Raw genomic sequence first — 23264 nt, forward strand, 5'->3', positions numbered from 1 at the left:
AACACCCCATAAAGTGAATGAGGTGTTTCTGCTGAAGCCAAAGGACACTAAGGCACGGATACCTACGCAAGTCATCAACAAGTGTTGAGTTGTGTTCATCTACATCTGTGTCTTAAGGAAAGGACATGTTCAGTAGTAATACGTTAAAGTGTTTAACAGGTGACCAGCTAACAGGAACATTCGACACATTTAACTAACAGTGTCAACAAACCTCAAGGATAGACGTGAGATCCACGTTGCCCTTGTAATGTTTAATACACTAATACATAAGAACCCACAATACCAGAAATGCTTAAAATGAGCACAGAACATGTGTAATTTGCATATTGAACTCTACAACACTTCATTCAGTGCATAAAACATCAAGGATAAAACACGGCATGATAAAAACAAGTTAAACATCTAAATAAAAAATCTTCTTTTTGTTCCATTCCTCTGAAAGTAAAACAGATAGTTAAAAAATACAATTATCACACAGAATGGTTCTTAACTTTCAACACAGATTTGAGGTTTGATATTTGCTGAGGATGAGAGGAACGTCTCCTTCTCAATTTCACATGAATTATTTGTGTCCTGAATTAAAATAGTTTATCACCTTAAGATCTCTATGTAATGTAAGAGTGGAACTGCAGCTGTAAATTGGAAATGGAAGGTAACAATATCTCTTCATATAATCTTTTCACAAAAAATATGAAGAAATATAAAAGGCAGAACACAATGTGTCACTGCCCAAAAACCCAAGGTGCCAACTCGGTGGAGCTGAACCTCTTATTCTTAAAAATATTAAATGTTCTGCAGAGCACGTTTTCTGGTTGTGAAGTGTCTGGACCCCGTGATGTGAACCGTGACGCTACGTGCCGTGTGAGGAGTCATCACCTAAAGACTGAGCGGCAGCTCCGGTGCGCCCCCAAGCTGCAGCAAAGCGGCAACGAGTCCCGCCTTCAGCGCAGCGTAGTCCGGCTGCTCGGAGTACTGCAGAGCCATCACTTCAGTCAGGTACGGTTGAAATGCACCTACAGCGTCACACACACGCACACACACACATATATCAGAACATGGCACTTAATCACACACTTGTGTTATATCACAAACATTTTAACTCACTGGAAACTCCCTTCTTCTTAAAGCAGTCACTCAACAACGCAGGAACATCCTCATTGTACCTACAAAGACAATATTTAGAGTACTTGCATTATATTTGTGTCGTACTAATAGGCTGATCATTTAGGTTTATGTTATGCAGGCATGCAGACGCAATTCAGCCTTACTCTGGTGAATCGCAAGTCTCTGGACTTTAAACATCCCAGCGGTAATGATACACTCCTCTCACCTCTGTTTCTGATTGGCTACCTGGTCCGGGTCGGTGAGGAGGGTCCAGGGCAGCGCCCCTGTGTGCCAGTGCAGCATGCAGTAGCCCAGAGACTGCAGGTCACTGCGTCGAGACGGAGCTGAAAGGAGGATACACAGACATGGTGATTACAACATATGTTGTTCCTCCCACTTTCACCCCGTTAGATACATCAACACCGCAAACACTCCTCAGGTGGACACATCACCTTCTTTTGCAGTTTTCAAAGTCAAGACCGATGACACTAAAGCAGTTTCAATACCAAATCAACACGGTCCAGATACAGATCATTTCCTCTTAACCCTCCTGTTGCCTTCGGGTCATTTTGACCCGATTCAATATTTAACCCTCCTGTCGCCTTCGGGTCAATTTGACCCGATCCAATGTTTAACCCTCCTGTTACCTTTATATTTACTGACATATTTTACCCTTGGGGTCAATATGACCCCAGCTATTAAAATCTCCAGAAAATTATTAGAATTAATATTGTTTTCCAAGTTTAAGTGTGAGGTACTTTATGTTTGTTTGTTGACTACCGAAAGAACACCGACATTAAATCGGGTCAAATTGACCCGAAGGCGGCAGGAGGGTTAAATATTGAATCGGGTCAAAATGACCCGAAGGCAACAGGAGGGTTAAGAAGGTCTGGAACATCGCAATGATGTCTAGTTCAGCTCATATTTAGTATATATATTAAAGTAGACTAACAATTAACATATAGATGTAATAACTGACTGTCATGTCTGTGGTTATTTAAACCTCAGCTATATTCTCCTCTCTGTTAACATCATTGTCGGTCAGTGAATTTGTGTCGATGCGTCTGCTCAAAATATTTGTGCTTCGTCTCCTTGTGGCGTTTCACATCGCCGCCTTTCCATCAAATCGACAAATCCCCACCGTCTCTGAACATACGAGACGAACTGGTTTTGAACTGGCCGTGTGAAGACTGAACATACGAGCCTGTCCAGTCTTAGTTGAAGCCTCTGGTCTCGCTGTCCACGTTTCTATTTTTAGAGAACGTCATGTGAAATAACTTCTCCGACTCACGTTCTCTCCGACTTTTGGGTCTCTCGCCCCGTCTCTCGACATGTGTGTTTATCTTCCTCGAGTCGAGGGCGATACATCAGAATACACACATTTGATTGGCCAAATAGCATGCGAGACGATTTACAACGCATGAAATTGGTTGTTGTGTTTGTTTCCTGGACGGCTGAACGAGAGCCATAAAGGCTACAAAAGCTGCGCCGTTTGAAATAGAGGCACTCCATTAAAATGGTATAATTCTTAGTTATCTTTTGATTTTAGGTCCACCTATGAGTGACTCCTAGACTAAAGAATATCACAATTAAACAAACGGTCTCATAATGTGAAGCCTGTGTGCAGACCGACGGGCTGCAGGAGTTCCCTGAGGAAAGACGAGAATACATCTGGTGGGGTTAGTTTGAGGTCACCTGCTCCCTTATGTGCGTCCAGGCTGATGAACTCCATGGCGCCCTCGTGTGGTGTCCTGCTGGCTTCACGGTACTCTACATGTTGTCCACTAGGACAGTACCTGAAGGCATGGCAGTATCCTCCGAGGTATACCTAATCTCACACACACACACAAGCAAAACGTGGTCAACGTAAAACACATTTCAATCATGGGAACTGATTTACAGCATCAACATATTTTTCACCTGTGACTTCTGTCCTGTTTTGATGTAAATGTTTTCGGCATTGATATCAGCGTGAACATACTCGTTTGAATGGATGTAATGCAGCACATCTACCTGGAGGAGAAAGAAACGTTGTTTATTCGGTGAGGGTGAAATCAAGAACATTGTCTGATAAAACAATCCATCCGGTTTACGCTCACTATTCTGCAGGCGAGCTGAAGGACGGTTTTCTCAGAAGGAAGCTCTGCTTCGTTCTCCATGACAGACTGGAGAGATGCGCCCATGTTGGGGAGAATCAGAAACCTTTAAAACAAATGAAATAAAGAACATTTATAGCAGAGCAGTGTTGATGTTAAACTCGTCCTTACAATGTGCATGTCCACACCTGTAGGACTCTAAATGAAGACCAAAGCCAACACAGGAAGGAATCCCCAGCAAGTCCATCTTGTTCTGTTTGATCCACTTGTCCACTGGAGAGAGACGGTGGGTTTGCATTACCATGTGTGGTTCGAAAGTTACACTCCAGACAAACCACGATTGCTCCTGAAAGCTTACACACTTCATTTGCTCCTGTTGAATAAGAGGTTGTCCACTTCGGTTTTTCTACTGAATGGATTATGAAATAAAAGTGAAACTAGATCTCGTGACAAACTGCCGGAACACTTTTTACCGTCTACTTAGTTGTCAGTAGTTCTGTTTCTGTCTGTCAGCTGTTATAACTGATTATTAAGCAGCAGTATAACCACTGAAGTACTTAACGTTAAATACGGCGCCTGCCTTTGTTTTGACAAAGTATACGTCTCTTGTAGTTATCATCAGATGAGATAAGAGACCTGGTGTGACTGCAGAGGTAACAGAACATTATCTAAAGGTACTAAACTAGAAACACACTAAATCCGTACCTGACGCAGGTTTAGCAGCTCTCTGCAGAAAGTTCTGCTCATTGAAGATTCTTCCAACTTTAGCTCCCTGAGATAAAGAAAAATAACATTAGATCAACTTTAGTGATCCCACGCAGGAAAGTAGGAGAGCGATCGTGTTCATTTTTGTAACATCTGTGATTATAATTCATCAGTACTTAAAAAAAAGTGTTGATACTCACCAGTTTGAGGATGTTATTTGATTCCTTGGAATTGGATCTCGAATCTGTTTGCAAAACTAGAAAAAAGACAAAACAACGTTATTTGATTGTGCCAATACAGACTCTTTGCTACCACTATTCTAAAAAAATGTTTAAGAATTAATTGTTATTTTGTGTTGTAGAAAAATGCAGCCGTGTCATCCCTTTCTATACAGCTGGTTCGACATCTGCTTTAATGAAGTTCACCCCTTAAAATCTGTTACGTTTGTATTTAGATATTTAACCGTAAATGTAATATTATCATCATTAGAACGCTTTCTTCTTCCTTTCTTTAACCTCCCAGGTTTTCCCACGCCGTCATGTACACAGTCTCACCTTCGTAGATGAGCTCTGTCGTGCTCTGACTGAGCAGTTTCACCAGCCTCCACGTCTTTCCCGTCGTGTCCGTCACTTTTTCACCTTCCTGTAGCGGCTCCACAGCCGACGCATGCTTTGCCTTCTTGGCTTTGTTTTTTGCCGTCGCTGTAGATACAAGAAGAAAAGGTAAGCCAACACACTCACATGACTAAATGATGCACAACTGTACAGTTTGTCTCTCAGGCCTTAATTGCTGCATCCTGATGTCACAGATGTTTTTTATTTTAAACATTTTTTTAAATCAACAACAAATGTGGGGCTCTTTTCCAGATTCTCTTTAATGACATTCATGTGTTTTAGTCCCAACAACAGGAAGTGCACAGTGATAGAAGACATGAGGAGAGAGGAAGATGATCGGGATCAAATCAGGAAAGCCACAGTTACAGTTACAAAGAGGCCGCCCCCACTCTACATCTCTTGACATTACAAGTTTTAAGAACCACTCGTGAAACGCTGCCGTGTGAATCCGGTCGTCTCACGGGACCATTTTACGAGTGGTTATTAAAGCTGAATTGCTTTATTGTTCCCCCTCATAAATGAGTCACTTCAAAAACTGTAACTGCATGTGGCGCTTTACGTTTTCTTTTTCAACTTTTCTAACTTACGTCCGCATTTAGTAGGAGGCTGAACTTCACTGGTAATAATAATAATATGATAAACCTTTTACTTGTTAAATAAGCAAGTCTGGACTTGGCTGATCGTGGTGGTGTGAGACCGGCGTCAAATTAAGCCTGCTGCAGGTTATTTATTTTTTGGTTTTATTTTGTTGTGAGTGCTGTATTGGTTTATGTAGATACAAATGTGTACGGATGTGTGTAGGTAAACTGTGTAGAGACTGTGTAGATGTATAAATGAAAGGAAACAGAGCCATACAAGGGGAGGGGTGGGATGGGGAAAAAGTTTTGTGTAATGTTTTTGTTTTGTTTTGTCTTGGTTTTTTTTTTTTTTCTCCTTGTTTTCATCTTATGTTAAAAAAAACATCATCCTTGTGTGGTGATTTCCACAAGGTTATACATTTGTATATTTTCTTTTGTAAAATAATATTTTCAGCATAACAAACTGTAAATGCTATTTCACGACAAATATTCTGTAAAACAAAATTTTTGTGAATAAAAAATAAATCTTAAAAAAAAAATAAGCAAGTTGCGGAGCGATGGCAAACCTCTTTGCTCACCATTCAACGGGGACCTGGAGATTGGAGGAAGAACAGGGGAAGAGACAGCCACAGGAGAGACGTCTACCGTGGATTCCTCCGCTTTCCTCCTTGTTTTATCCATCGGACTCGTTCTCTCTTCTACTTGCTTAACGGGGCTGCAGAGTTTGGCCATTCCCCTCACTTCATATGGACCAGATGAATAAGATACAACATGAAGACAGAAAAGAGACATTGCCTTCTTCACAAGAGATGCTTCGTGTTTCAGCTCACCTGGTCGAGGGGATTTCAGGACAGGAGACTCTGAAGCGGTCTCTGTGCATGTGACCAGTTTAGAAGGGCCTGGGGGAGGTTTTGGTGGAGTTCCAACCAATCCAACACCGATATCTGTTGATACAAATCAGAGCAAAGTTGTTCCAAAGAAGGGCATCAGCTGTCAAATAATTACATTTATACCCGCCCCATCATGTGTTGCCTGAAGGAGGACGCTTTATGTCATAATGATGGTTTAATGTAGGTTTTATACAGCGGCTTAAATAAACCTTTCAAGGCAAATACTCTTCTTCCAGGCCATTTTAATTACCTTTGATCCTCCCATCTCCAACAGGTCTAGTGGAGGGCACCACAGGTGGAGTTGCATCTTTAATGTTGAGTTTAACTTCTTTGTCTAGACGAAGGGAGATGCGGGTCTTTTGCAGTGCAGGACGCGGTGTAACTGGAGTTGAGGTGTTACATGCACGGATTAAAGAAAAAGAGAATTTACATTTGTGCATAATTACACACATATGTATGAATGACAACAAGTCACTCTTGTCAAGATATTTACCTGTACCTTCTGTCGGCTCCCATATTAAGCATGAAGCCAGGCTTGATTTAGCTACTGCTTCATCTCTTTTGGGTGGAGAGAGACTTAAAGACGGCGTCAAGTTCACAAGATCAGATTCATCAACAGGAGAGGGAAGCTTCTCCCCACAGCATGGACAGAATTTGAAATCAGGCTGCAACTTTTTCCCACACTGGGGGCAGAAATGGAAAGGCATTCTGCAAGAGTAAACACACACATTAATGCACATCTATCGACATGTGAGCCAGTAGTGGTAATATTACTCTGTGTTATTTAACCCTTGTGTTGCCTTCGGGTCAATTTGACCCGATTCAATGTTTCACCCTCCTGTCGCCTTCGGGTCAATATGACCCGATTCAATGTTTAACCCTCCTGTTACCTTTATATTTACTAACATATTTTACCCTTGAGGTCAATATGACCCCAGCTATTAAAATCTCCAGAAAATTATTAGAATTAATATTGTTTTCCAAGTTTAAGTGTGAGGTACTTTATGTTTGTTTGTTGACTCCCGAAAGAACACCGACATTAAACATTGAATCGGGTCAAATTGACCCGAAGGCGACAGGAGGGTTAAATATTGAATCGGGTCAAAATGACCCGAAGGCAACACAAGGGTTAAAGTAGTGACCCAGTAGTGGTAAATTCACTCTGTGACAGTTAAAGTCCAACATGTGACCCAGTAGTAGTAGTATTACTCTGTGTGACAGTTAAAGTACAAAATGTGAGCCAAGAGGTCGTGAAGTAACGTGAGAAAACCAGTGAAATAACGAGTGCCGTTACGTCAAAAGACCAACCAGCTGGAGCTTAGCCAGTTTTAACTCAAACGATAGCGAAACTTTTGCCAAATAAAAATGAAGCTAGCGTTTTGTCTCAATGTTGAGCTCAGTGAAATGTAGCTGAAGTATCGCCTTGTTGTCGGTTTTGAGACATTGGCTTTTAGTCAAACTGGCGCCTTAATTTAACATTACTGGCGTAACGTCAAAATAAACGTTAATGTAAAATGTGTCACAGATACCTTCAAAACCGCTCAGGCTGCTGGAGCTTCTTCTTCACTGGATTAATACTGCAGTTAGTCGGAGCAATGCGGGGGCAGTGTTGCCCCCTGCCGGTAGATAATATATATATATTTATATATATTTTTATTTTATTTATATAACAATAGAAAAGTATTCAGGAGTTTGGTTCCATAACCAATGTTTTATGACATAATACTCCAAGACACTTTTTTGGCAAACTATACTATGTTATATTTAATTACACATTTGTATGGCATAATGTACCATGGCATATCTTATGAGAAGTTTTTTACGGCACAATATGGTTTGATGTTTTGATGTCATGACTGTGTAAAGTCCAGTCCACTTGCCACTCCAAGATTAAACCAAAAAAAGTAATCTGAATATTTAGTTAATATCCAGCTGAACAAGTTGAAAACATTCAAACCAACCTTAGTTTATGAAATAAAAAAGCGGATATTTGCACTGGTAGATTATCTTTCATTTCATTACCATTTATGTTGTTGTTGATTAACAAATAAAGTTAATACAATTAAGCTTATATGAAAGTGTGTCTTGTGGGAACTACTACTTATTGGTGTTAGGATCCATAATCTTACAACAATTATAGGAAAAATAGTCACTTAGTATCACCTAAAAGAAGAGAGAATATTTCAGAGTAACAGATATACTGAGACCAATAGCTGATGAATTGCCTCAAGAAAAGACACACAGGCACTCCTAGTCCTGCTAGGTACAGTGTGGAATAATGAAATCACTTATCAATCATGTGTGGTCCCACCAGAGGCAGAAGAGTTTATGAGGAGTGGATGTACTTTGTTCAACAGTGATAGTTTTCAGTTTTTGAAATTGGCACACACAGACTTCTCCAAAATGCCTAATTTGCAACGCCATCACATTTAAACAATTTTACAAATACACTCCATAATTTACATGTTCGGCATCCAAACTATAATTTGCAACATGAATCAAACAAAGTAAAACATATGAGGAGACAGGGGAACTATAAACAGTTTACCGTCGCCGCCAAATCATCTACCTACTCGAACACACATGAGTTAAACTGAGCACTGACATTCCCGCAGCGTATGACCCTTCAACAAAGCAGACACGTTTGTTTCATCCAAGTCCTCTGCAACCACAAGAGGCTGACGTAAAGCTAGTCTTTAGTTAAGTCACAGTCCTATACTGCCACCGGCTGCTAGGAGTCAACATTGCGGTGATGGTTGCTCAGTCGGTTGTCCTTGTATGTTGGATATCTTGACAGGAATAGGGGTTAAACTGGTAACACAAGGTTGGTTTCAATCTGGAGCACTGAGAAGATAAAACGCAAAGTTGCAATGCAAACAAGGTCATTTATGTTGCCCATCTATAAATCATTATAACTACAGTATAGTTTCCAAATATAAACATGGATATCAGACAAACACACTATCGGAGCCTATAATATAGGCAATCCTTTTTCACGAGATAGGCCATTTATCACGAGGGTGTCATACTAGTCTGCAAATACTTTTGCCACACTTATGATTATCCGATTCCACGTATTACAAAGACCTTTGCTAATATGGACATCATATTAATGCGTATCTGCACGTCACGACTGTCTGAGCCAGATAAAAGCAGCTATTGACCATGAACTGGTTGATGAAACTTTTAAAGTTAGCATGCAATACAGAATATCACCTTATGGTACAACACCTCAACAGGTGATACACAGGCTAATATTAGAGAGTGGATTAGAATGAAGCAATAGATAAAACCTGCTAAGGTCAGCAATGTCAGATATGAGATGACAGTTCTTAAATCACATTGTTTTTAGAAAATGTATTAAACGCTGCGCTCTACCAGTTCACTTTAAATGGAGCTTTGTGAGTTTGTTCATTTGTGGTATTTGTATTTTATAAAATGTGTATCTATTTATTTCTTATACCTCTACATAAGATATTTAAAAGTGGTAAGTGTCTATTTGTGGTGTCTGAGGCGTGATTACGGTCAGCTGTGGAGGTGTGTGGGGGAGTGGCTCAGGTTTCAGGGAAAGGCCTAATTGGTCTCAGCTGTGGGCAATCAGGTTGATTGTCTCTCTGCTACATAAACTGCAAAGGAGATGGAGAGACAGACCGGCAGAGTAGACACTGAATAAAGTATCTTGCCAAATGTTACACACTAGTGTTTTCATTCCTTGGTGCTGGAAGGCGCGAAAGGGGGAAACCAGCGGAGTGCAACATATGAGGGGCCGTGAGGGACATTATTCAGAATACCCTCTCACACACAACACACTCGTGAAATGCTCACACACACTAGTGAAATGCTCTCACACACACACACACTAGTGAAATGCTCTCACACACACTAGTGAAATGCTCTCACACACACAAATGAAATGCTCTCACACACACTAGTGAAATGCTCTCACACACACTACTGAAATGCTCTCACACACGAGTGAAATGCTCTCACACACACTACTGAAATGCTCTCACACACACTACTGAAAAACGATATGCTCACACACACAACTGAAAATCTCTCACACATACTAGTGAAAAGCTCTCACACACACACATGATATGAAAAGCTCTCATACACACATATGAAAATTTCACTTGAAACGGAAGGCATTTCACTTGAAACGGAAGGCATTTCACTTGCAACGGAAGGTGCAGTGTTGCCAGGTCCGCGGTTTTCCCGCGGCATTGGGCAACTTTTGAAGTGTTGCCGCGGGTTGAATTTTGTGTCCGCTGGTTCGGGTAGACCTATTTTGCATGCAAATTACATGAATATCTTTCAATAAAAATCCATATTTTAAATGAAATAATTTATTTATACCCAAATCCTACCATAAACTGCTTTTAATGCTGGCATACTAAACATTTGGTGTTACTTTGTAGATATTACAATACATTTGGCAATGATAGCAATGCTGTTGGACTTTAAAAGCAGTGTATATGGTTTGGCACGGGCATATTTTGAGTTCTGATATTGGGCTGGTTTTTGAGAGCATTTAGTAGTGTGTGTGAGAGCATTTCACTTGTGTGTATGAGAGCATTTCAGTAGTGTGTGTGAGAGCATTTCACTAGTGTGTGTGAGAGCATTTCACTAGTGTGTGTGAGAGCATTTCACGAGTGTGTGTGTGAGAGCATTTCAGTTGTGTGTGTGTGTGAGAGCATTTCACGAGTGTGTGTGTGTGTGTGAGAGCATTTCAGTTGTGTGTGTGAGAGGGTATTCTGAATAATGTCCCTCACGGCCCCTCATAGCAACACGTCTTGTTACTATTTTACTTGGTTAACATCTTCAAGAAGGATTTCATACAAATCGATACTGCTTCAAGGAATGCATAAATAAATTGTTTATTTTTGGACCATTTACATATTTTGCATATGAAAACGTTATGGCACAATTAAAAACATTACAAATTCCAGTGTATTCTTACTAATATCAAATAAAATTTGAGTGGTCATTTTTCATATCTGTGGATTGAAACTGAGTGAAAAAATATACTTGCGTCTTAACTAAAACAATATGTCACCCTTTTATACAGCAAAGAATGACAGTACAATACAAATAAAGTCTATATGTGAGTGAAAGTATTTATAAAATATAAGTGGAATTATAAACTGATCTAAAAGCGTGAGCTTTAAGATTTTAAATGCACACTATAAAAGATAACTGAACTGCATGTCACCTCTTAGATCATTTAGCAATGGAGCTGTCCTTTAATACCGTACAGCTCTTTTCACTGCTTCTAGCACTTGAATATAGTGTTTCTATTAGAAATATTGTATTCGCTGACAGCCTAAACAATATCCACTCAATAAAAACATGGCATTGCCTGTGAAATAGCACCTCTGCTTATTTTCCCTGCAGTTTAAAGTTTAATTTGATAAAAGTGAATACATTATTATATGATTTCAGCAAAGATGCTCATCGTTTCAGTATAGAACTAATATCAAAATGTTGTGGAGCCTGTATACTTTAAAATGTAGAATTTACAACGAAAGGCATCGTCAAAGGTCAACAATGATATAAATTTAGCAATACAAGGGACTGAAGGTCAGCCTTACTACGTTAAGATTTATCATTTACATCTTTTTTCTTTCAAATATATTGGGAGAACTCCAATGTTTTTTGCATGGGTCCTTCATACAACAGGATTAATTAATTGAATTACTGCTAACCTTTTCTTTCATTGAACTACTGAACATCAAGTTTTGTATTGATTGTCTTATATTGAAGGGTAGATGTCTTAGCTATTTATTCTATAATTTACATTTGAGAAAAACAACACGCAACATGTTTTCTGACTATGGCACCAGTGAGATTGCAGAATTCAGCAGAACAATCAGTCACTTATAACTTAAGTTTACTTAAAGTACATATGTAGCAGATTTTACACACCCAATAAACTATGACTGCAGGTATCACAGTCAACATTTAAGTGACTGTACATTTCAGCTAGGCATAAGAAAAAATAAACCCATACTATGAATAAATTATTCAAAAGACCCATGATATGAATTCAAATGAAATGCCCACATTCAAAAGGCACTATATCTGTACTGACAAACAATACACCATGTCGATGGATGCATATCAGTGCAGTGCTTTGTGGGCCAATGGACACAAATAATGTAAAGTTTCACCTCTCAAATAATAAAATTATACCATATATACTCCCACCGTTAAACCTGGATGTCTTCCTATTTTTTTTCTTCAGTATTATCGACACATGCATGTAACCATTGTTCACGCTAACATGCACATTTGCTCTTCTCAGATCCCTCTGCGACGTCTGTGTTGGTGGATCCATTAACTCGGACGGTCCCATCGGGGATCCAGGACTTGTCAACACACCGTTCCATCCTCTTCATGATGAGATCCAGCAGGACGTCCACAGCCTCGTTGACTTCCTGCCCGTTTGCGGCACTCGTCTCAAAGTATGGGATCCTGCATTGGAGACAATATTGGTTATCGTAAAACTGTTGCTGACAGTTACAATGTGACACAAAATGTTTGGGTTAGAGGAAAATAAGAATACGGCTGAAGTTATTCTGTTATTATATCCAACAAACTCAGGCTATCTCACAATACTCTCTAACTGTCTGTGTTGTTTTTAAACACATTCAATTCCATTTGATGATGTCAATCTTTAAAAACTCATTGCTAAATATATGGTTGAAGACTCTTTCCTGAAACAGCTGGAAACCGTTGTTAAAAAAAAAACATTTCTCAAACAGGAGTAAATATTGCCTTTGTTGAGGAATATTTTCAGCTGCGGATTAATACACATTTAAAGCACTGGTGAGTTTGTAAAGCAGCGGGTTGGTCTATGTGTGATCAACTCTAAATTACAGTGCCCATGTTTTCACATTATGGGGCAACGATGGTAATCTACAATGTTGGGTTTGGTCTGTTTCTGGGATTTGTTGACATTAAGAAAAATATAGAAAAAAAGAATATAACAGACTGCCTTGTTATTAAAACTTCAAACGATCAATCATACAATGAGACATATTTACTTCAAAGTCCTAACAAAATGTATTTAATATATTTCTATAGATTCACAAAATCAATTTGTACGACATTTCATTACATTTCTTCCTCGTACAGGCGTAACAGGTCAATACAATAAAAATAAAACACTAATTACTAAAATAAACCTGTCATCTTGGATTGACTCGTTATATTTAATACTGGAGTTTACTCCCTCCAAAGCATTTCAAATGTATTACACACGTCCACTACAATATGTGTGTTTTTTGTAAAGGTGTGTCTAATAGGTGAGAGCAGGATATTTTACACATGTGAACAAATATTTGCTTTTCAAGGAGGACCATTTTAGTTTGACATTCTCCTGCACAGACTTGGGCAAACAATGCAGCCACTGCCTTCTTGACAAACAACGGAGGGAGAGGTTCATGTACAGATGGATCAAAACCGGGACATACCCGTACGTTTCTGCCAGCTCACGGGCTTCTTCTTCACTGACTGCTCTCTGATCCGTCAGGTCACATTTGTTGCCACATAGAACAACATCTGGACTTTCGCAGTATGCGTGAATCTGTAACTGACCTGAAAGACACATTCAGAAAGTTATTATGTATTTGGTCCTATTTTGAAGCGTTATACGTTTGCTTTTGAAAAAGAAATCAAGCGATAATTAATGTCTTGTATTTCCATCAAATAAAACAAAGTTGAGCACAGTATCAGTGGTAAAACATTTGCTGACAACAACATAGTGTCAACTCTATATGAACAAAGAGCTGTCATCATTCACTGGATGCAATTTAATATTGTCAAATGTCCTGTGCACTTGAATTTCTCAAACATAAAATAAGTAAAACAACATGACATCATTTTGATGACTAAAAGTTCACATTTAGAGCGATACATCAGAGGACATACTCATCCAGTTTCTGACGTTGATGAAACTTTGTTCATTTGTGAGGTCAAACAGGAGGAGGAAGCCCATCGCGTCTCTGAAGAACGCGGTCGTCAAACTCCGAAACCTGACACCGTTCAGAAAAAAACATTTCATGAGAAAAATAATGATTCTCGAAAAAAAGACCCCAGTTTTGCGGTTGGTGAGGAAGCGCTCGCTCGTCCTGTACCTCTCCTGCCCTGCAGTGTCCCACAGCTGCATGTGGATCTTCTGTGCTCGACCTGGAGACCCATCTGGATTGGTTGATTTGTATTCCTGAGTGAAAGAGAGACAGGGGAGGTCAAACATTACCTCTACTAGTGTTCCATGCACCAACTTTACCAGATTACAAACCGCTATAAAACAAACACGAAAAATATTTCATCTCAATCTGTACCAGTCGTGTTGTGGGAACACGGCTTGTAGTTACAGACGGGTTGAAGGAGTGAATTTGTAAAGCAGAGTGTAGTTTAGTGGAGTTGCACATTTTGCCTCTCGATCAGGTTTAAGGCAAATTTGACTTCAGGAAACTGAAATTAACCTTAAATGTCCAGCCAATGTAAATGTGTATTTGAGGTATCCTGGTGCTGTGATCACATCCAGTCATAGTCTTTGGAAATGATGTATTTGTAGTCCATTACCGGACAATCAATATCCTGCATTATATCGCTTTTAATAAATCGTGCATTTCAGTGGTTTTTTAGATTGTTAAAGCTTTAGTTACAGCATAGATGGCAAACTACTTCCTGATACACAATTCAGTTCCCACCAGTTTGAGTTCATAATAAAAGATTAGCAGCATTAATCTGGTGATTTATGGTAAACTGGAAGCAGATAGACACTTCTGGGTTATTGGAGTTTCATCCAACAGTGTAGGAATTGACTAAAAGAGTCCTCGGCTGTAACTGCACATATTAATTTATTTAAATATTATTCACATATTTTCTTTGTGCATACGTTGTCAGCATGGAACCTATTTATGATTAAAAGTGGTGTAAAGCCAAGTAGCATGAGGTCTTGAAGCGTGCTGTTGCTTTCAGCTTTTTGACTGTGACCACTGGACAGGGAGCCAGTGTTACTGGAGTATGAATCCCATTATAAGCACCTTCATATTAATGTCACGAACAGGAAAACCAAAACTAATTAATTGTTTCACTTAATGGATTCTAACAATCAAAAAGGCAGGAAGTACAGATCTGCATTGTTTGAGGACTCAATATAATTTTGCATTGTGCTTAAACCATGATGACTAGTTCTGATATTTATTTATTTTTAAAATCTGTAAGTGTAACTTTTCCAAGTGTTTCCTTACATAGCATTAACTAGCTGTATTTGTATCCTTTTTTATCATAAGTGATGGAAATACTTCTTTTCAAAAGATGGTCAATAATGGACATCGAGTCACATGATACATTGTCCTGGATTGACAAACTCCAGTAGAGCTGATAAAACTCTCCACACTATATTCTTGGAGCTTGAGGCCAGAAGCCTTAAAGACAAAATACTGTGTAAACATGAAAACTGTTCAGCTGTTTGCCAATGGCATGAAGTGTTTATTCTTAAGGAGGCTGCTGCCTGCTGTTCACCAACATTAGTCATTACTCGGCTTTCTGTTGCAACATTCATCAGAAGTCTTTTGTTACAAGAGAGTTGCTTAATTTTGTGGGAATGCATTTAAGCTCGTAATTAGGAAGCTGTACATTCCTACAAGGAAATGTTATGCCAGTAGTACAGAGCGTAAACCAAGTGTGCTTTTACGGAAGTATTGAATAAAAGAAATCCAAATTTGACTGAACTTACCACTCTTTTTTCTCGAAAGTCTATTCCAACTGTCGTGATGAACTTGTGGTTAAACTTGCTGTCTGTGTATTGGTAGAGAAAGCTGGTTTTCCCCACGCCAGAATCACCGAGGGCTAGGAACTTGATGAGGTAATCATAGTCCCCATCAGACATCGTGAGCGCTTATTTCTGAGACACACAAAAAGAAAAACTCAGTCAACAATCATTCGGAAAAAGCAATAAATCAAAAAATTTAAATATTAATATTTTTTTTCCTCAGGTGTAGAAAATGAAATAGTGAAGCAATGATGGAGGATCATATCAATGATCTACATCTCATCCAACTATTTAAACACCAGAGAACCCTTAAAATGCAAAGGGACAGATATGAGGTCACAATGACCAATTAGTGTATCTGTCTGAATACAAAATTGTAATTATCCTCCCTATCTATACATTTCAAATGCCAGCATTTTCACATATCTAAAAAACAAGGACTCACTAAGCAATCGTTGAGTTGAGGGTGAATGTTTATTCCCCTCAGACCGAGCAATGTTAAGGATCGCCTCATGCATCTTTGGCAAGGAGCAAGACAAGCCAAACAATAGGGTGGCAAACTCATGAGCTTGAACTCAAAAGGCAAAATGAAGGAACTCTCTGGGTTCGGGGTGAACAGGAATGTGAAAGTAGGCGTCACTGCGGTCACACAGAATGTGCTTTCCCTCCTTCCTCCTTAAACCTGCAAAATAGAGTCCCAAAACATGGATCTTATCTCGTGAATAACCAGCGGAAAACATCAGGCTGACAGTGTGAAGATCAAAGAAGCCGAGTGTAGCCCACACAAGTGCAGGCAGCCCGCACGTCATGCTAGGGACTGCATTTACATGAGCTCTCGACCTGTGTGGAGGAGGCATAGACACTTTATTTCCTGCCAGTCAGGAAGGAATTAAACAGAACAAGAGAGGGAGGGAGGGAGATGTCAATCAAGTTCCCTTTGAAGCACATTGGCTATACGGATTCCCTCCGTCTGGTTATGTCTAATCTTAAATTTGTCGTTTTACGAGTCCAACAGGTTGCGTTAACAGTATGCAAATGACATTGGTTGACAGTCGTCTTCTAGCCATCGTCTCGACATAAACTCAGTCGTCACAGGCGGTTTGAACTGAAAACAGAAATGTAAAAAAAGAAGCTAAAACATATCCATATTTGCTAGTTTTCTGATGTAGAGAGACGTATGTAATCTAAAGGGCCGTGCAGTGAAGAGTCAGTGATGGCATGTAGGTTTAGCTTTCATTGAATTGAATATGCACACACAGTCAAACATGCATTGTAACATTCATGTTAAAAGTATCAAAAGAAATGGGCTCAGGTCCCTTCATTACTCTGATATCGCGTTTCACTGACAGTCAATACTGGAGTGAGAAAGATATAATATCTCTGACACTTTGACAATATTATGCTAGCCATCCATATTCAGATGTGTCCAGTTGATGGCATTGTGGGCAAACGTGTGTCGTGTAAAAGCCGTTTCATCTTGCCGACAAAACAGAAAGCATTTTAAATTCCTCGGTTTCTCTCACAGAAAGTTTGTCTGTAGACTCACTCGCAGCACGACCAGCATGTAGCTGTACTTTTGATCCACAGATTAAAAGGGTGTAGATATTTAATTGATTTAAATAAAAGGACTGAAGTGAAGAAGCACATATTTTCCTACACAAAGAGAACCACACTGAAATGTACTGGATGAAACATTTGACATGGTCGATTAACTCCGGTCAAAAGATCCAAATGAAAGGGCAGCTGTATCATATGACCGGTGTGTAGAAAAGACTTCAGACAAGTCTGGAATAGTTTCAGTGTAACCCTCACTGAACTTTCCTTCTGGAGTCATAAGCAGCTTCTGGTCTCGTGGAAAATCAAGTTCCATGATAGATTCGCTGTGAAGCACCGATGGATCCACAAACAGTGAGCCAAGACCACGAGCCCCAGAACTACAAGGTCCACATTACTGCTCGTGGGCCGATTTCACTCAAGTCAGGGCTCCAGACTAACTTTTTTTACTAGGAGCACAGTGGCCCCTAACTTACAATTTTAGGTGCGCAAACTGAAAATTTAGGGGCGCACACTATAAATCGACTTGCAAAGTTTCCCCATCATTTTTACTGTATTACTGATAAATAATTTGACAATATACAATCTTATGTCTGTTTGCCTTCATGAACTGCAAAAAATTCACAACAGAGAACTCTTCAGAAGTTACTGTATTGAGTTTAAACATATTTTAAGAGAAAACATACCTTGAGCATGTGCATGTTGCACTTCGATGTGGCCAATCAAAACATTTATTGGTTTCTAGAGCTGCACCGATCAGGTTTTTGGTGCCGATCACCTATCACTGAAATCAGTATCTGCCGATCCGATAATACCGATCACCGTGTTGATTGAAGCATTCTATTTATTGTGTAGCATTATTGCTATGAGGACTATGAGGAAATACATATATAAAGCAACTCAAACATTAAATAAATTACCGATTTCTTTAAACATTTAGGACTTTTACAGCTAAATCTCAGAAACGATCTATAAAGATACAAAATCAGTTCATTGTTTACTTTTATATGTTCGTGTATGATTTGTCGACATCTTATTTTGAAAAACGGATGTTGTTTCACGTGGTTCTTTCCGCTAACTTTGCAAAACCGGATGTTGTCACTTAAATCCTTCCGCTAACTTTATCAAAACCCTCGCGCGCTCCTGATCGAATGCGTTTACCGTGAACATCAGTCTATAGGGGCAGACATGTGAGAGTCGGCTGAGTTGACCCAGAGATTCAACTTGGGGGACGGGGACGCTGCTCGGTGGTGAGGATCCCCTCTGACCTCTGCGGCCCTCCGTTGCGGTGCGCCTCTTTTCACACATTAGCCCCCCCCCCCTCTCACACACAGGCCAGCCTTCTTCTTCGGTTTTCGTCTCCTTTCTTCTTCTTCTGGAGTTAATGTCGGTTAGCAAACCAGTCATTCAGGCATTACCGCTAACTATAGTGGGCTGAAGTGTAGAACAAGTTTGTCAGCAACAAAAATATTTAATAAAAAAAAAAATCTGCTAATTTACTGGTCGCGCATGCGCGAGTTGATGAAAAATTTACTCGCACTGTCTAATTTTAGGCGCAAAATGCGACCATTTGGTCGCAGTCTGGAGCCCTGCAAGTAGCTTAAAAGGTGTAATGTTTTTAGTTTTTTTGGTAAATGGTTTTGTCTGTTTCAAAGCTCTTTATAACGCTTTTCAAATCTTCTTTACAAATATATTTTTTTATTGCAAGGCAACCATCAAACAGCTAAGATTATAATTTCAGTATGATATGGTTTCAAAATAGGATGTAAGCATGCGTGATCAACAGGTTCACTGTAAATATTTGCATGGAAACCCACTGAGAAGCTGTAAACAGTGTAACATCAAAAATGTATAATCGTGTCTCAGATCACAACATTCACACATTTATATTTCACCTGTGAGCAAGAGGACTAATTAGCTTAACACTCACATCTTCCTGCCACATTTCATCTTTCATTACACCTCTGGGCTCTTACCTTCCACTCAAAAGGCCCGATGATGTATACGATGTATACACACACATGCAATAAATCAGACCTGCATGAAGGTTATAATGTTCAGTTTTTGTGGTAACGGTTTTAGAGGTGTTGATTCAACTTTATGATCATGTGGTAGCACACAGTCGATGGTGCTGCATGAATTGCGTTTTGCTCTTTTGAGCCATGTTTCCTTCAAATGTTTTCCACCACAATGACGGTTCATCTCTGAAATTACTACAAACATGAAGCAACAGCTCCAGTTATGTAGATTGCGTCAGTTTCAGTTGCATGTTCCCACTCAACCTTTTTGACAGCAGACATTTGGGTGTGCAACCGGGACAATTGATGGAGACATATTTAATATGATTAGTGACAGGTCAAAGCATCTGCTGTGAAAAAGGTAATTGTGACTACATATATATATATATATATATATATATTTGTTTTTCTGTCCTACTTTTGACTGACATCACTATAAACATTAGTATATGATTTCTGTTCACATAACTGACACAATCACGCAAAACCACACAATGAAGATTGTGTGCGCACATGTCTGCAGACTTATCGGGTAAATCAGAAGTCTTCTTATTTAGCTCCAATTACAAACAATCAAAAGTATGAATTCATGTAAACAAGGGAATGTCATCATGACAATAAGTGAATGATCATGCATCATGTGTCTGTCTGGTATGCGAAGCTGTGGTAAAAACATAACTTTTCCAAGTCATAGTACACGTCTCAGTCCGACCACAACTGATGGCAGAGTCTTAAATGATCTTCTGTTGTGTTTGGAGCAGCATGAGCTCAATGAATCGTCTCCAGACTTCAACCCAACATGAACGAGACACTTTTCAGAACCAGCAATGTCCCAATCTCTGGCAGGATGGTGAGAAGGTGTGTTTATCATTCTTAAGTGATATGCACCAATATATTGGAATATTAAACATGTAGTAAATACCATCTTTAAAATAGTTTTTTCTATTTAAAAATTAGAGTCACTGATTACAAATTATAACCTTTTTATGCAATCCGGTGACTTTTTCTAACCCATTCTAATATTTACATAGTCTAGCTGCTCCAGAAGACAATCTGAAGCCAGTAGTAGATCTTTTTATTTTATTTAGCAGTGACTGAATTAATGTAACGATGGAAGGAAGTGTTTTTTCAATGTTATTTAGATAATCCTTTATTAGTCCCGCAGTGGGGAAATTTACGGGACTTGAGTTGAAAGAGAACGAGCATCTGTAATCAACGGATCGATCGCATTTACTACTTATTAAAAAGGTAAAAGTACTGTTCTTAAAAAACATGAAGGATCTTGTTTAAATTCTCATTAAATCCTGAAAGCAACAAAGGATGAAGCAAAGGTATTTTTGGCTGTTGCAGGACAAACGAGCCTGTCCAATAAGTTCCTTCTGCCCGAATGTAATGATTGGACATGTCTACCTGCCCGTCTGCCTGCTTGTCTGCCTGCTTGTCTGCCTGCATGTCTACCTGCATGGCACTCATTGCTTGTCACTGCTAGTTTAACAGCTGGGAGTTCTACATGTTCGTAATGAGAGTATTGGGGAAGTTGCTTTGAGGGAGGCCGTGAATGTCTTTGACTTCCTTGCTTTCCCTCTGGAGCGTGTGCTGCTAGCCTCTTACTTTGGGAAAGAGATCGCAGCATTGGGCTGGGTTTTCTGATTGAAGAGTTTCTAAAATGTTGATAGTTTGTCATGATTACCAACCCTCAGTTCCAAAGACCAAATCTGTGTATCAAGATCTGTGCATCTGAGTCTGTATTACCAACGGGTTAAAGGGTTAAAACATCCTTTGAAAATAGGCATTTAAAAAATATTCAAGAACATAAACTAAATGTAATATATTCTATATTAAATTAGGTACTGATGACACAGCACTGTGTATCACATTTGAGTGTAATCTAATATAACCCTAACCTAAACCAAAATACATGTTTTGCGGCAGTAGATAAACTGAGCCCCTCTCTCCTCTTCTCTCTCTCCTTTACATCTCTCCATCGCACATTACTAACTCTTCCTCCCGGAGTCTTTGTGCCTTCTCGCCTCCTAAGCAACCTGGCTGTGTCTTACGCTGGTCCTGGGTCCTTGCCCCTGCTTCCTGCATCCAGCCTCTGGCCTAGGCCTGGTCTCCTTCCCAATGGCCCTAACTCCTTATCTGTGCCTCCTGCTTCTAAGGTCTGGCCTCACAGGTCTGGCCTCCTTCGCGGTGCCTCCTGCCTGGTGGCCCTGCCTTTACCTCCACTGTATTACTAAGTGACATGTTTACAACGCAGGAGAAAGGGAAGTTCATTGGGCCTTGGGTCCCTATTAGAAACTGATTAAAGCTAACAACAAAATATTGACAACATTTCTTAATTACCTTTGTACAAGAATGTCTGAAAAGAATGAACTTGTGTTGCACCTGCATTCATACTTAAAATCCATATCTGCATCGGTTGATAGGAGTGCGAAAAAATACTGGATGATGATACCAGAAGAATTTTTTTTATTTTTATAAAAAGACACATTGAAGCCCTATTGACTCTGGTGAAAGAGATGTTTAATCCTAATAACATCACGTTCAAACAAACGTTAATCTACCTTCATGTCTGTTGGCATTTCCTCCTTCACTGGGAGTTAACGAGCTGTGTTTCCCAACTCCTGCCAACACACGCAGACCAGAACACTAACAGCAGCGTTCGTGGAGTGATAAGTGGAGGACCCACCCCGGGCAGCTGTCCAACACCGAGGCCCTGGCAGCTCCTTGGGGAAATCCGGATCTTCACATACCATCAACTTTAAAGTGTTTAGCGCCATATGATGTACAACTCTAAATAAAATCAAATGATTTGAGAAAGGCAGCGCGTATCTTTGAGACTTCGGCTGCCACAGCTGGTATCCGCCTGATGAAACCTCCTCGTGAGGCGTCATTAACAGCAGCCGCGTGGGGCTCAAGAAACAATCACCACAATTAACCGAAGTTAACAAAGACCCTCAGATGGTCCTCGTGTGTTTGGTAACAAATAATCCTCCCGCCCCCATTTTTTTTTTTTTTTTACTTGATGCGTAAATAAGATGCGAACTTCCCAGCTTCCTCTGTCAGACATATTGCAGCCAGCATATGGACCCCAGCACTGACACACACATGTGGACATGTATCCGCTTGTATAAACTTCTATACACTTGTATAAACTTGTGTAAACAGTGGTGACGGTCTTTCACCGTTATTGAGCAAGTGTGGAAGAAGCTATACGACTCTAAAAAGAGGAAAAGGCAGGTGGAGAAAATGTTTCCCAACTTTTTGCGACGGTTGAATTTGAACACGCCGAGTTCGTAGTAACGCAGATCATTAAAGTTCAAATACAACTTTTGCTTTCACAACTTACGCGAACTAACTAACTGCTGAGAGACGCGACAGACGGATGATCTGGACTGACATTTCCTGAAAACAGTGTGAAACGTTACTCACCAGCTTCGGGCCGCTGCAGCTGCGCAGTGTCCTGACAGTTAGTATAGAGGGACTTATTAATAATAATATAGTATGAATAAACGACGCTGGCTTCACTTTCTCCTTCGCGTCTCGGCTCTTCGTGGACGAGCGACCAGCTGCGTTAACGCTGAACACCTCCCTGTAGTTTCCGTGGTGGCTGAGAAACAACAGCTCCTCCTCACGTCAGAGCCAACTGGAGGAAACGACATGACGAGGTCCTCGACCGAGTAGTCCCACCATGCTGCTGCTTGCACTAGGATACGAGGACAAGTACTCATGACGCACAATGGCCCGTTTCAGAATCATTTATTATGGTACTGAATTATAAATATTGATGGATTCATGTTTTCATCACTTTAATGTTGCAGCTGGCAAATGTGAAGCCTCAATAATAATGGTTCATTTATTAGTGTATTCATATTTTGTGATAATCTGCAAAAAAACCAAGTAGAAGCTGTCAAA

At 39.8% G+C, this 23264-nt stretch overlaps 2 protein-coding genes across 4 annotated transcripts; both read right to left on the reverse strand.

Moving 5' to 3' along the window:
* Window positions 1–236: 236 nt before the first annotated feature.
* On the reverse strand, window positions 237–7534 carry vrk3 (VRK serine/threonine kinase 3). 2 transcript variants are annotated; one of them, XM_056412842.1, is made up of 16 exons: window positions 7517–7534; window positions 6481–6695; window positions 6238–6369; window positions 5928–6041; window positions 5676–5837; window positions 4460–4606; window positions 4106–4161; window positions 3906–3972; window positions 3389–3473; window positions 3204–3306; window positions 3025–3117; window positions 2800–2932; window positions 1331–1448; window positions 1105–1163; window positions 877–1013; window positions 237–435 (listed from the first exon to the last, which is right to left on the reverse strand). In XM_056412842.1, the coding sequence occupies exons 2-15, from the start codon at window positions 6692–6694 to the stop codon at window positions 877–879; spliced, it is 1620 nt and encodes a 539-aa protein (XP_056268817.1). In that variant the 5' UTR covers window position 6695; window positions 7517–7534; the 3' UTR covers window positions 237–435. The 2 variants fall into 2 exon arrangements, with proteins under 2 accessions (XP_056268817.1, XP_056268818.1); XM_056412843.1 differs by having other exon boundaries at window positions 237–1013; window positions 6487–6695.
* Window positions 7535–10851: 3317 nt separating this feature from the next.
* Window positions 10852–22987, reverse strand: rab27a (RAB27A, member RAS oncogene family). Of its 2 annotated transcripts, none has more exons than XM_056413128.1 (6): window positions 22782–22987; window positions 15739–15906; window positions 14129–14214; window positions 13923–14026; window positions 13466–13589; window positions 10852–12464 (listed from the first exon to the last, which is right to left on the reverse strand). In XM_056413128.1, exons 2-6 carry the CDS (start codon window positions 15889–15891, stop codon window positions 12269–12271), a joined length of 663 nt encoding a protein of 220 aa, XP_056269103.1. In that variant the 5' UTR covers window positions 15892–15906; window positions 22782–22987; the 3' UTR covers window positions 10852–12268. The 2 variants fall into 2 exon arrangements, with proteins under 2 accessions (XP_056269103.1, XP_056269104.1); XM_056413129.1 differs by lacking the exon at window positions 22782–22987 and adding an exon at window positions 16220–18569.
* Window positions 22988–23264: the final 277 nt, after the last annotated feature.

Source organism: Pseudoliparis swirei, chromosome 4, assembly GCF_029220125.1.
Source record: "Pseudoliparis swirei isolate HS2019 ecotype Mariana Trench chromosome 4, NWPU_hadal_v1, whole genome shotgun sequence".
NCBI classification, from domain to species: Eukaryota; Metazoa; Chordata; class Actinopteri; order Perciformes; family Liparidae; genus Pseudoliparis; species Pseudoliparis swirei.

What these genes read in the sequence shown, in the direction of transcription:
- vrk3 (XM_056412842.1), bottom strand. Translation starts at nt 6,694, where the DNA reads ATGCCTTTCCATTTCTGCCCCCAGTGTGGGAAAAAGTTGCAGCCTGAT. An exon ending in GGAGCCGACAGAAGGTACAG is followed by an intron (nt 6,370 to 6,480) that starts GTAAATATCTTG and finishes CCTCAACTCCAG; the next exon opens with TTACACCGCGTCCTGCACTG. An exon ending in CTCCAGGTCCCCGTTGAATG is followed by an intron (nt 4,607 to 5,675) that starts GTGAGCAAAGAG and finishes TTGTATCTACAG; the next exon opens with CGACGGCAAAAAACAAAGCC.
- rab27a (XM_056413128.1), bottom strand. Translation starts at nt 15,891, where the DNA reads ATGTCTGATGGGGACTATGATTACCTCATCAAGTTCCTAGCCCTCGGT. An exon ending in GACACTGCAGGGCAGGAGAG is followed by an intron (nt 14,027 to 14,128) that starts GTACAGGACGAG and finishes GAACGGTGTCAG; the next exon opens with GTTTCGGAGTTTGACGACCG. An exon ending in GAGCTGGCAGAAACGTACGG is followed by an intron (nt 12,465 to 13,465) that starts GTATGTCCCGGT and finishes TCTCCAATGCAG; the next exon opens with GATCCCATACTTTGAGACGA.